The sequence below is a fragment of the Abramis brama genome (genome assembly GCF_963993115.1).
Source record: "Abramis brama genome assembly, chromosome: 24".
In the NCBI taxonomy this organism is placed as follows: Eukaryota; Metazoa; Chordata; class Actinopteri; order Cypriniformes; family Leuciscidae; genus Abramis; species Abramis brama.
The window spans coordinates 11,596,862-11,611,228 of record NC_139986.1 but is presented as its reverse complement, the minus strand read 5'-3'; the positions used below and the strand labels follow the sequence as shown (position 1 = coordinate 11,611,228).

Genomic DNA, 14,367 nt, shown 5'->3' with positions numbered 1-14,367 from the left:
GAACCACAGAGGAAACACCAACAGTTTCTCCCCAAAGACACCATCCAAATGTGCATGGAAAGCAGCTAAGGCCGTCACATAAACCTTTAGAGTGTGTGGGGAGGGGGGGGATAACCCTGCAGAGAATCGATCCAGCAGAAATTCCAACACTGTACCAACCGGGCAGTTAACTGGATCCAGCTGATGATTTTACGCCAGTTTCTTTGTGTAGGGAGCTCTGGAATGAGGGTGGTCTCAACAACCTTAGTTGAGAGTCTATGTGTTGGGCCCCCTCAGAGGCCAAACCCACACTTCCATAACTCTGCCCTCCAGAACTACAGGGAGTAGAACGATCAGAAGTCACCACTGCAATGGTCTCATGTACAGCAGATCAAAAGGTATCCCGTTAGACGCAGCTGCCATCAGACCTAACAGTCTCGAAACTGTTTGAAAGTGAGTGACTGGCCTAGCTTTATCTTGCTCATGACAATGAAGATCGAACCGATACGAGCAGGAGACAGACATGCCTGCATCGTCGTAGAATCTAACGTCTGAAAAAGTGGTCCTCTGTAATGGAGAAAGCACACTTTTCTTTGCGCTCAGCCTTAACCCCCTGGGGTCGGCGGTCGCGCCGGCGATACCTGCTCGCTTTTTTTCCTTATCAGTGCAAAAGAGACAAGAGATCTTACATTTGAGTGTTATACATCATTCAAAACTGTTAAATGTCTTCTTTTATTTGTGTACACTCATAATAAAACCAAATGTTTTTCGTAAAATAAAGAAAATAAACATGATGCGCGTTCTGCCGTCTCTCTCAACGTGAAGTTCATTCTGAAACGCGACAGAAAATGACCTGTAACTCAGCAAATGTTTGTCACACAGACTTGAGACGTATGTCTTTACAAAGCTTGGAGTCTCTATTTTTAAATTATGTAAATTATATATAAAAAAACAAATATTCTCTGTTTAAGTAATCTGTGTGAAAGCAATGACATGTACAGTTTCTCAAACGCGTCCTCATTAACTCTAATGTGACCACACCCACATTGCACAAAAGCATGAGCGATTGACATGCAAATAGTCCACGTAAAGGAAGGCAGACCTTCAGAGACTTCAGTAACGTACTCCTCTGCTTTTCATCGAGTTTGGAAGACTGTGTTTGTGCTGTGCGGTTTACCTTGGATTTACCTCAGAAGAATTAGAAGAACACGATTTGAAGATGAGAAGATATTTAAGGTAAGACATTTCCACTCATAATAGTAAGCATGTTATTGTTGTATAAACTTTACATTGTAGCAACTAGTTAAACTGGTGCCAGACTAAAATGTACGTTATGAAATGAGACTGGAGTAAAAACATGAAGCCTAATGTCGTACATGTATATGTATCTATATATGGACAGAAACATGTTGAAATGTGAACTAGACAGGTAGGCAACCTTTCAATGCTAAATTTATATACATGTACGACATGAGGATGTTTTTCGATAATAAAACAACATGATAAAAGTAGGCTAGTATTAGGGGTTACTCTAATATGGTGAATATTATAATGTTTAGACCCGTGTTTACTGTTAAATACTGTGTTTGTGGATATCTGCTCAAACGTAGATAAAATATGGTAACAATAATGTTTCATAGTTTGGAGCGGCTCGATCGCTTCGATAAATGTTCTCTGCACGCGCTATGAGTTTGAGTCACTCACGCTGTGCGTTTGAAAAGCAATGTTTTCAGGCTTCATGTTTTTAGTTACTCCAATCTCATTTCATAACGTCATAACGAATGGAAACATTTGAAGTAACGTAATAATCAATATATTTTTCTCTAGTGTAGTGTTACTGAAGTGATCCTTTTTAACGATTTTTTTTTTTTTTGTCATTTGTTGTGTATCTTTGGATTATGTTGTGTTGTAAATAAATCCAAACAATCAAAAAGCCATTCTTTATTAAATCTCTCCTCATTCTTTGTGCAAGGTTCCTCATAATGATAGGGCCTGATAGCACCTGATAGGGCCATTATGGGAGGGTCTTTGTCTTTCTCAGGTGTGAAAAACATCAATATTCATGATGATTCATGCCTCCTCGCATAAAGCGTTCTTACACAAAACATGTCTTACAAATTTTAAATCAATATATTGTTTTATCTGAATAAGTAGGCAGGATGATTTTCACATAGATTTTGAGCAAATATTCTAGGCTACGTGATACAATTTTCAAAAGTCTTGTGAAGAAATAATCAGTATGGGTTTCATGACCTTATTTCAGTGACAATTTTATTTTATTTTTTATTTTTTTCACAAACCATGCATAAATGTCATTATCTCAAAACTACTAAATACAGTGTAATCAGACTTTAGCCATGAAAATGTCACAAGTAACAGAAATAAGCACAAATGCCAGCGCATGTCAGAACACCTCCAGGGCCCAGAAAACACCTCAGACCCCAGAGGATTAAACCACTGAAGCACACAAGGTGGCAGAAAGGGCACCGAAGGGAAATGGGCACTGTATAGTGAAGTGTTAATCACTGGTGTCAGGACCTCTTCCCCGAAGCCTTCGTAGAGATAATGATGGTCCTCAGATCTGTCTTACCTTGAGAAGAGTTTGGCTCAGGAGGCGACCCTCTGCTTCTGTTGAGATATGTTTGGCAGAAGTTCCAACACTGCCAAAAAATCTACAAAGGGAACCAGTCTCTCGAGAATGGTCTAAGGTGTTACAAGAGCGACCAATTCGGTGCCCTGAAGCAGCAAACCAGCAGCGAACAGCCAAACTGAGACCCTCCATCCCAGCCTCACTACGTTTCCGGGGTGGAAACTGAGATATGGGCTCGCCGGAAACTGCTGCGCCCCGAAGTACACAAGGCTGGCAGAACAGCCCCCCTGAGGGCACTGAAGGTAAATGGGCACCGTATAATGAGGTATTAACCACATCCCCCAGAGGGAACTGTCCTCAGAGGTCTGGCACCATTGGCATCAGGAACTCTTCACTGAAACTTTCCTCGAGATAATGACGGTCCTCAGATCTGTATTTTCCCGAGACGACTTCGGCTGAGACTACTAAAGGAACCAGCCTCTCAAGACTAGTCTCTAGCATAACTCGAGTAGCCAATCCAGTGCCCTGAAACGGATAACCGGCAGGAAACAACCGAACAGATCCCTCTAAAACCCTCCTCCCAGTGCCGCTTCGTTCCCAAGCGGAAACTGAGACCTAGAACTCGCTGGAGACAGCTGCGCCCCGAAGCACACAAGGTGGCGGGTTTGGCAAAACAGCCCCCTGAAGGCACCGAAGGGAGATGGGCACCGTATAATGAGGTGTTATCGATTTTCTTCTGGGAATTTCAGCATTTAATTCCTCAGAATTCAATGCAGCCAAAGATCAACCAGACAAGACAAAACTGAGACAGACTAAATCCAGAAAAACTACGGCAACATCTCCAAGACGCTACCTGAAAAACTATGCGCAACTGTACCTAGGAGAAAATCTGTTTTAAACACAAAGGGTGGTCACACCAAATATTGATTTAATTTAGTTAAAAGAAGTTAATTGATAAATCAAATCTATTTATTTTTTAAAGTATCCTCACTTTACAGCATAGTGCCTAAAAGTTTTCACTATACTGTAGTTTTGAAGGTTTCTTCAAGTGTCTTGGAGAAGTTGCCGCAGTTCTGGCAATTAATGGCAAAATGAATGTTTGGAAATGTAAATCAATATTTCCTACTGACACACTACAGCAAAAGATACAAATAACTGGGTAACACTTTATAAAAACTGCACGCTATTAATCATTAGTTAAGCATTAGTAAACAGTTAATTCACAATTTATAAAGCATTAATAGACATTAATAAGCAGTTTATAAATACAGCTATAAATGCTTTATTCTTGATTTAGAAGCATATCTATAATGTGTTTAATAATTGTATTTTCATACTTTATTAATGATCAATTTATCATTTCTAAATAAAGTATAGCATTATTTACAAAGCAGTTATTTAGGAGTTGTCAGTGATTCATAAGATCACTTACGTGTAAGTAAATGTAGTAACTTCAGGTAGTTATAAAGCATTTAGTAGTGGTCAGTTAACTATTTATGCCTTGTAAGGCATTTATAAAGGAGATTTAAAGTGCTTTGTCTGCCTCCTCTCCTTTGACCTGTCCAGCTTAGTTAAACTTGCCAGGGATATAAAATCCCCGCCGGCATAGGTCTCAGGTTCATTGGAGCACACAAGCCTCTCCACCACGGCAAGGTGTAGTCCACAGAGAGGAAGTGCCACTGTTAAAAAAAGGATACGCTGCTGGTACAGGTTGCACTTACAGTGGGGAGAACAAGTATTTGATACTGAAGGATCCAAATTTAAGAATATGTTTAAGATCTGCTGATCTTACTTCCTTACATAACATCACATGAAAAACTAAGGTGAATTACACTGTATTGGGCATTCAAGGTGAACATGATGGCATCAATTTACTGATCAGAAGTTAGCTTTAAGTCAGCTGTCTAAACATTGTAATAGTCAGGGGTTTTGTTAGCCTTTGATCTTCCAACTAAGAGTTGAACTGTGTGTGAATGTTACTAGTCTTAGTTCTCGTGACCATTTGTGTTTATACCATTTGGGGAGCTCAGTTGGGGGTAATTGCCTCTATTGTCTTTAGCAGTAGTCATCCCTAAAGGCTGTGTGTAAGTTCAGAACCTTTAGGGACAGCCCACTGAAATGCCTATAAAGAAACCATGTAAAGTTACATTAGTTAGACTGATTTGGGAAGAACTGCAGCCGCGTCAACGCGAAGTCCTCAATAAAGAATAACTTTGTTTGAACGTGATCCCCAACGTCTCCTGGTCTCTTGCTTCGACGAAGAAAAAGTTTTCAACAGATGGTGCCTTGTGACCCGGATGGAGAAGGAAACTCAAAGAATTTTAAGCTCAATGAACTGAATCTTGAAACTTCAAGCTCAACAAAAGATTTGACAAAGATTGCCAGACTGAATCTTTCCAGCTTCCTCCAGATTGAAAACTTCAAGCTCAAAGATTTCAACAAAGCTGACTGAGTTCCAGACTGAATTTTGAAACTTCAAGCTCAAAGATCTCAACAAAGCTGACTGAGTTCCAGACGAAATTTTTCTGTACAACCAACGATTCGGTGAGTTTACACTCCATTCAAAGAACCAATGCAGACCAGTACAAATGTTTTCCTCTGCGCCGTTCAGAGAAGTAGTTAACAAACAGCTGTAGAGTTTGGTTAACTAAAGATGAGCCTCTAAAAAGTTTTTCTTTTAGAGATGAAATTTACCCTCTGTTGTTGACAGGGAAGATTAACAGTTACATGTTAATATTGTGTGTATGCTCTTGCTAGAGAAGACCTATCTGTGAGCTAGAGAATTAGCTTTAGAATTAGATTTAGCCTCATGTGCTAATAAGATTGTACCCTCTGTTTGCAAGACAGTAGAGAGAAGTTTTTTTAGTGTTTGTTTGTGGTAACAAAAATTCACAAAATGTTTAGGAAAAGTACTAGACAGATTACACCTTTTTGGACAGATAGTGAATTCAAGTCTTTATTATCAGAGCACATGGACTCAATCGTGACTGAGAAAGTCAGATTGAATTTAACAAAGAAATTTAGCATTGATCCAGGCAGAGAAGGTACTAGGAGAAAGTATTCGCAAGAACAGTGTCAAAGGCATTATCTTCTGTCACAGAGAATTCGGTTTAACCCTAGCTACAGAACAGTCTAAGCGCAACTCTGAGCTAGAGAAACAGATCAAAGAGCTCCGTGCTAGAATATCTTCGTTGACTAAGAAAGTAAACCGCAACAAAGATGCAGAAAAAACTGATGTGGAAGAAGTTAGTCAGCCTGATAACAATTATCCTGACTTAAAAGCTTTCGTTGAAACAAATGTAGCCATCCAATCAGTAACTGATCAGCCTGTAGATTCAGTGCAGGTTTGTGGGGCTAGGAGAAGATCTCAGGGAACTGAAAGTGTTACTCCGAACTCTTCTGTTGTCCAAATACAAACGGTTGCCAAAACATCTTTAGGTCCTAAGGATATAGATAGACTCTCCCAGAGTTTACCCTCAGCACGTACAAATTTTTCTGAATTTAGAAGAGCATTGTTCAGCAAAATGCATCTTTACGACATGTCGTTGCCGGAAGTCACACAGCTGATGTCACAAATTCTAACTGAATCTGAATTCAACAATTTTGAGTCTGCTGTTACTTCCGAACTGCAACATGTCAGTAAAGGCGATTTGAGAGAAGGTGTTTTGAAAATCCTAAAGAATATCTTAGGACCCAAAATCGATTGGTCGAGAGTTACTAGCTGTGTACAAGAGAAAGAAGAAACTGTGAGTGAATATACTGAGAGGTTCTGTCAGGTAGCGGTAACGTACAGTGGAATAGTGGATGATTCCGAAAGTGTGTTAGCTGACAAAGGAGCTCTAATCCGAATTTGGGCAGATGGTCTTGTAGCTGAGTACAGAACAGCCTTGCCATTCCTAGATATTACGTGGGCTAAAAGAACTCTCAGAAGTAACCTAGAAAGTTTGGCGATTTGGGAAAGAGATTCTGATGTCAAAGAGAGAGTAAGAATTGCAGCAGTTTCTGTTAAGGTCAACTCAGAGAAGCCAAAGAAACGCAAAAGTCCTAGAGAAGCCAGTTGTTCTTACTGTGGCAAGCACGGACATTTTGGAAAAGAATGTAGAAAAAACAAAAATAACTTAAGACAAGTTAACAATGTTATGCAGCTCTTACTACATTTGTTTGCTACTTTAAAGCAACCCCTCCCCTCGTCATTGGACTCGTGGTTAAGCTTTTTGAGGTGTTAACCATTTGGGCTGTGAGTGCTTAATTTCCCCAGTAACTCACAACAAAGATGAAAGACTTATTTTTGTTTAATAGAACAAAAGGAAAGTGACTGTCTCAGCTTTTGTTTGGGGGACATTAAATAAGACTCACAGCCTTAAATGTTATGCCATAGAATATTGCAGTCAGACAACCATCCTCTGTTAATGATGTTTATTAGGACTGATGTTTCACTGGAGAATGGAAATTTTCTCACACACTGTACAGTGTGTACACAACACAGGGACAGAATAGGACACGGACAAGTGAGGTGCCCTGGGAAGAACTGACGCAACAGGCGTTCGGGGGTGAACCCAGGGTGAAGACACTACCTCATAGGCCTTTCCCGATTTAGTCCATCCTTACCTCACTGGTCCATAGGTGTCAAATAAATTAAGAAATAGGGAAAGAATGAAACAACCGCAGCAGACGCTACAACCCTAGTGTTTAAACAAATACTGCTACAACCCTAGTGTTGGGACAAATACTGCTCTGTCGTCTTTTGTTTTCTTTCTTCCTCTGTGCAGATAAACACTTGATGGCTGTTCCAAAAATCCATATGCAACGACGTCTCACCTGCATATGAAGCCACAACCTCAAGAAGACAACTACACCCACTGCTGAACGAGCCAATCACAAAAGAAAAAGAAGAAGAAAAAAAATACACAACGCAGAAATACAAAACCTTCAGTCATCCATCGATATGATCAAGACTACAAGCCTGCACCATTATCTGAGTGCTGCACCTGGTTAATATGACTGAAGATAACTTTTCATGGCTCGGAAACCTGTTAGTATCAAGTGTGTCAACCAGCAAATGACTCACGTCCAGCACACCCGTAAGATTTCATGGACCCTAAGTGCATGTTTGTTTCTGTGTCAACATGCAATTACAGATGAACAACACAGAGCAAGTTATATGTGCCTGTAACTTACACAAGTTACAAGAATGAACATATGCAATGTGCCTGTAACTTACACCAGTTACAAGAATTAACTTTATGTGTTTAAATTTGTATTTTGTGAGAGTTTTTAAGAACTCTCAAACGGGGGACTGAAGGATCCAAATTTAAGAATATGTTTAAGATCTGCTGATCTTACTTCCTTACATAACATCACATGAAAAACTAAGGTGAATTACACTGTATTGGGCATTCAAGGTGAACATGATGGCATCAATTTACTGATCAGAAGTTAGCTTTAAGTCAGCTGTCTAAACATTGTAATAGTCAGGGGTTTTGTTAGCCTTTGATCTTCCAACTAAGAGTTGAACTGTGTGTGAATGTTACTAGTCTTAGTTCTCGTGACCATTTGTGTTTATACCATTTGGGGAGCTCAGTTGGGGGTAATTGCCTCTATTGTCTTTAGCAGTAGTCATCCCTAAAGGCTGTGTGTAAGTTCAGAACCTTTAGGGACAGCCCACTGAAATGCCTATAAAGAAACCATGTAAAGTTACATTAGTTAGACTGATTTGGGAAGAACTGCAGCCGCGTCAACGCGAAGTCCTCAATAAAGAATAACTTTGTTTGAACGTGATCCCCAACGTCTCCTGGTCTCTTGCTTCGACGAAGAAAAAGTTTTCAACAATACACTGCTGATTTTGAAGGTTTTCCTACTTACAAAGCATGTAGAGGTCTGTAATTTTTATCATAGGTACATTTCAACTGTGAGAGACGGAATCTAAAACAAAAATCCAGAAAATCACATTGTATGATTTTTAAATAATTAATTTGAATTTTATTGCATGACATAAGTATTTGATCACCTACCAACCAGTAAGAATTCCGGCTCTCACAGACCTGTTAGTTTTTCTTTAAGAAGCCCTCCTGTTCTCCACTAATTACCTGTATTAACTGCACCTGTTTGAACTTGTTACCTGTATAAAAGACACCTGTCCACACACTCAATCAAACAGACTCCAACCTCTCCACTGTGTAAGGACATCAGGGATAAAATTGTAGACCTGCACAAGGCTGGGATGGGCTACAGGACAATAGGCAAGCAGCTTGGTGAGAAGGCAACAACTGTTGGCGCAATTATTAAAAAATGGAAGAAGTTTAAGATGACGGTCAATCTCCCTCGGTCTGGGGCACCATGCAAGATCTCACCTCGTGGGGCATCAATGATCATGAGGAAGGTGAGGGATCAACCCAGAACTACACGGCAGGACCTGGTCAATGACCTGAAGAGAGCTGGGACCACAGTCTCAAAGAAAACCATTAGTAACACACTACGCTGTCATGGATTAAAATCCTGCAGCGCACGCAATGTCCCTCTGCTCAAGCCAGCACATGTTCAGGCCCGTCTGAAGTTTGCCAATGACCATCTGGATGATCCAGAGGAGGAATGGGAGAAGGTCATGTGGTCTGATGAGACAAAAATAGAGCTTTTTGGTCTTAACTCCACTCGCCGTGTTTGGAGGAAGAAGAAGGATGAGTACAACCCCAAGAACACCATCCCAACCGTGAAGCATGGAGGTGGAAACATCATTCTTTGGGCATGCTTTTCTGCAAAGGGTACAGGACGACTGCACCGCATTGAGGGGAGGATGGATGGGGCCATGTATCGCGAGATCTTGGCCAACAACCTCCTTCCCTCAGTAAGAGCATTGAAGATGGGTCGTGGCTGGGTCTTCCAGCATGACAACGACCCGAAACACACAGCCAGGGCAACTAAGGAGTGGCTTCGTAAGAAGCATCTCAAGGTCCTGGAGTGGCCTAGCCAGTCTCCAGACCTGAACCCAATAGAAAATCTTTGGAGGGAGCTGAAAGTCCGTATTGCCCAGCGACAGCCCCGAAACCTGAAAGATCTGGAGAAGGTCTGTATGGAGGAGTGTGCCAAAATCCCTGCTGCAGTGTGTGCAAACCTGGTCAAGAACTACAGGAAACGTAGGTTCTCTATAATTGCAAACAAAGGTTTCTGTACCAAATATTAAGTTCTGCTTTTATGATGTATCAAATACTTATGTCTTGCAATAAAATGCAAATTAATTACTTAAAAATCATACAATGTGATTTTCTGGATTTTTGTTTTAGATTCCGTCACTCACAGTTGAAGAGTACCTATGATAAAAATTACAGACTTTTGCATGCTTTGTAAGTGGGAAAACCTGCAAAATCAGCAGTGTGTCAAATACTTGTTCTCCCCACTGTATCTGCGAGATGGAAGGCGGAAGGACCATCAGAATTGAGACTGGTTTCAACAATATAGGCGACCAGTTCAGAAAGAGCCATAGGAAAGATGGCTGGTTAAATCGTTTCACTCTGTGACTCTTTCTCAAGCCTTCTGAGGTGGAGTTTCTATCTGTTGTAAAGATGAATGAGACACAAATGATGGTATTTCAGCTCCTGTGCAATGGCATCAGCACCACTTAGTTGAAACAATTTAGCATCATTCCGTGTTTGTGCACATTCATGTAGTCTGTCATTCAGTTGCAGTGTCATTACCTGACGTAGGTCAGATTCAGGAGATATGTTATCACAAAGAAAGAAAACCTGATCATCTAGACTTTTCTGCATCATGGTTCTGCGATGCTTTGTTTGGCCTTCATCTGTCTCACTACATTGAGCATCGGATTGTTGCTTCTGGGCATGAAGTAACTTTGTGTTGTTGAACCGAAGTCGACAATTGTGGTGATACTTCGCTTGGTTCCTTCTCAAAGTAGCTTCTATACCCCCCACCTTCATCCAGTCGTTCCAGGTCCAGGGTCATTGGCATTTTGTTCATCTTGTGAAAGAGTGGAATGTTGGTGGCAATCATTTTATAGCCATCATGTTGAGAAACATGATGGGTAGGTGGTGATTGGAGGGGTTCCTTTGTGTCTGTCTGACAAAGACAACATTTCATCCAATCAGTTGGCCTCTTGGCTGACATGGGATTTTCATTTGCCATTTTGGGGGTTTGTTGTCTGATTAAGGCCAAGGGGTTATCCTTTTACCACCTCAATCATAGACATAGTACACATTCAGGTATGGGATACCATAGATATCATATAATAAAGGCTAGATGTCTTGTGCGCGCTGCTGGCCAATGGAGGTCGACGTCCGCACACGGCGGCCATCTTACCACAGGGTGCTCGCTCACTCGTAACATGGTGCATGTACTTTTAAATAACCATAACTTGCTCAATTTTCTACCGATTTTCAAACGGTTTGGTTTGTTATAAACGTCAGAGATGTAGTTATGATACTGCATACATATGAATAATTATAACAATGGACTTCCATATGAAAGAATTATAGCCACTTTAATAACGTTTGTAAGAAACCAAACCGTTTGTAAATCCGTCAAGATTTCAGCGAGATAAGAGGATTTGTGTGCGTGCTGATCACTCACCTTAATGCACAGCTTCCCTGTGGTAAGATGGCCGCCGGTGATGCCGGAAGTGACTCCGCCTTAAGACATCTAGCCTTTATATGGATATCTATGTGGGATACAACTAGGTACGGGTCACCTACACCTAGCCCGATCATTCATCCAGTGCCATTTAAGTCCTGTGTGATCTGTACACCTTCCAGGTAAGCATACATGAACAAGTCATATATTGCCCCGCTTACCCTTGGCTCGGCTCTCCCGCGCTGGCACAACTTGTCAATTCAAATGCAGCTATCTAACTACGTCTATTACTAGCTAATTGATGAGGGGCTGTTAGGCAGCATTTGGGACACTAAACTTAGCTATACTATTACTACTAGTCAAGAACTACAGTGTAAGTAAAACTAGATCAGCTGACACTGAACCCCATGCTGAGTTCCACAGCAGTGAAGTCACCAGTGTTCCCTGGTTGTGTAAGGACGTTCACTCTATTAAACAAAACCTTCCTTAACACATTAAATTGAGCTCTGACAGAAATGGTGGCCATCTTGAAAATGGTGGCCATCTTGAATTTGAGCGGCACACACCTTTTTCCATGATAATGTTCCTTGAAGAATATTTGTACCAAATTTCATGATAGCATCACCATTTGAAAAAAAGATGTAAGGATTCAAGAGAAATGGCGGCCATCTTGAAAAATGGTAGCCATCTTGAATTTTTGAGGGACAAGCACCGTTTTCCAAAAAAACATTCTGAAGAGAGTACTTTCACAAAATGTTATGCCTACATCACTGTTTGAACAATTGACATAATGAGAATTTGACAGAAATAGAATTTGACAAAATCTCTTTGACAGAGATTTTTTCAGCCATCTTGAAAAAATGGCCGCCATTTTGAATTTTTGGGTGGCCAACGCCTTTTTCCCAAAAAGTGACCCTTTCAAATTTCATGCTTTTATACCAATTTGAACGATTCTCTTGAAATATGCCATTAATCTGCTGCACTAAATGGGATTAAAGTCTATATAGTCAGCTTCGTGATGGAATGCAGGCAAAGCAGATCTCAGAGCTGACCACAGGACCTCATGCCAGAATGAGTTTGTGTGTGTGTGTGTGTGTGTGTGTATGTGTGTGTGTGTGTGTGTGTGTGTTTGTGTGTGTGTGTTTGGAAAAGATCTGCCAACGTTAGCAATAATAATAAAAAATTATCAAAAGAAGCTGTGTGAGGGAATTTGCCCAGCCAGCCTGCCTAACAAAATTAAGGTCCAAAAGTGACCAAAGTTACTATATAGTGTCAAACATTTAACCTGGCTATATTGCTGAAATAAATGTTTGCCATGTGTGTCAGAGTTCCAGTACCTGTCACTATTTGAGTCCAGTGACTTGCTCCTGCACATGACTATGGCAATCTCACACTTTGGGTTACCAGCACCTGTAATAAAAAACAAAACACACACACACACACACACACACCAAGTTTATCTTGCCGCATTGTTGTTGTTGTTGCTGTTTTATAAATAAAGGCTAAAAGAGCATTTTCCACTAAATCACTTGTGCATTTTGGTTTTATTGTGTGTGAGATATAATGTTATGTAGGATTTCATTTCAAACAGCCAGACAAATGTATGATTTTTTTTTTATTTTTTTTTAGCTTTGTTTAGTTTGACAGGGACATTGTACATTAATTAGGGCTGTCAAAAGATTAATCGCGATTAATCGCATCCAAAATAAAAGTTTGTGTTTAAATAATATATGTGAGTGTACTGTGTATAATTAAATTTGTATCTAGAAATACACACACATGCATGTATATATTTAAGAAAAATGTGTTATTTATATATAAAAAATTATATTTATATATAATATAAATTATATATAAATATATACAGTACATGTATGCAAATATTTCTTAAATATATACATGCATGTGTGTGTATTTATATATACAAAATAATTATACACAGTACACACACATATATTATTTAAACACAAACTTTTATTTTGGATGCGATTAATCGCGATTAATCTTTTGACAACCCTAACATTAATAAAAACATTCCTGTAAATGTACCAGAATTAGCCAAAGGCTATATTTCATCCGTAGTCCCTGGACAAGATGTTACAAGTCAACCTAAAGAAAATATGATTAAGAATACATAATAGAAAATTTAATAATTATACAATACAATAAAAATATATTTAAACAATTGAAGATCAATTAAAAACAATGCAACAAAATACAAACAATAATAGGATGGATATAAGATATAAGATATAAGATTCTAGTGTTGACAGATCTGAGTACTGATTAACCAATTCTTCAATTGAACCCTAAATAAAGCATATGTGTCTAGATCTCTTATAGTTGTCGGAATAGTATTCCATTCTTGTGCAGCTTTAACAGAAAAGGCAGATTGACTAAATTTACTTCGTCTAAGCGGTATGATACAGTCTTGTCTTAATGCGGCTCTTGTAGAGCGATAATCAGTTGTTCTAATACGAACTAGCTGACCAAGAGGGGGAGAAGATAAACCATAAATAATTTTATACATCAAGCATACATTTGCATACTTAATCATGTTTTCCCAACTCAATAAATTATATTTTTTCAGTATTAGACAATGATGAGAATATACCGATTTCTTATCAAAGACCTTAATTGTACGTTTGTATAAGGACTCTAATGGTTTTAGAGTCACTGAACCAGGTGGTTAAACAGAAAGTCATGTGAGAGATAACCATAGAATACATAAACATCTTAGCTGCTTCTAATGACATGTTATCTCTAGTAAGCTTACAATTATAGAGATTAAACTTAACCTGCTTACAAACCTTTTTTACGTGAGCTTTAAATGTAAGTTTAGAATCAATCAGTATTCCCAGATATGTATATTGTGGCACTACCTGTAGCCTCACCCCTGACACGTAAACATCCGGCTCTTTAATAATGCTGTTAGACTTAGAGAAAAACATACATACTGTTTTGGACACATTTAGTTGCAAGCACTTCTCTTTTAGCCATGCCGACAAATTAACCATAGAATTCGTAAGTTCATTTGCAACTTGTGTCAGACTATTACCATGTATATAAATCACTGTATCGTCTGCATACATTTGTATATTAGTGCCAGGACATGAAAGATGAAAATCATTTATATACACATAGCAAACAGCATTGGACCCAAGATAGATCCTTGCGGAACACCAGTTGATATACCTAAATCATTAGATAGGTGATTGTGT

General features: G+C 39.4%; 1 protein-coding gene across 2 annotated transcripts in view; it reads right to left on the bottom strand.

Moving 5' to 3' along the window:
- Positions 1-14,367, bottom strand: part of acad11 (acyl-CoA dehydrogenase family, member 11) — a 128,248-nt gene that overhangs the window by 62,426 nt on the left and 51,455 nt on the right. For both annotated transcript variants that reach the window (XM_084103081.1, XM_084103080.1), the window contains exon 14: positions 12,484-12,556. In XM_084103081.1, the coding sequence (XP_083959207.1) occupies positions 12,484-12,556 (73 nt within the window). The remainder of the gene's footprint in view (positions 1-12,483; positions 12,557-14,367) is intronic.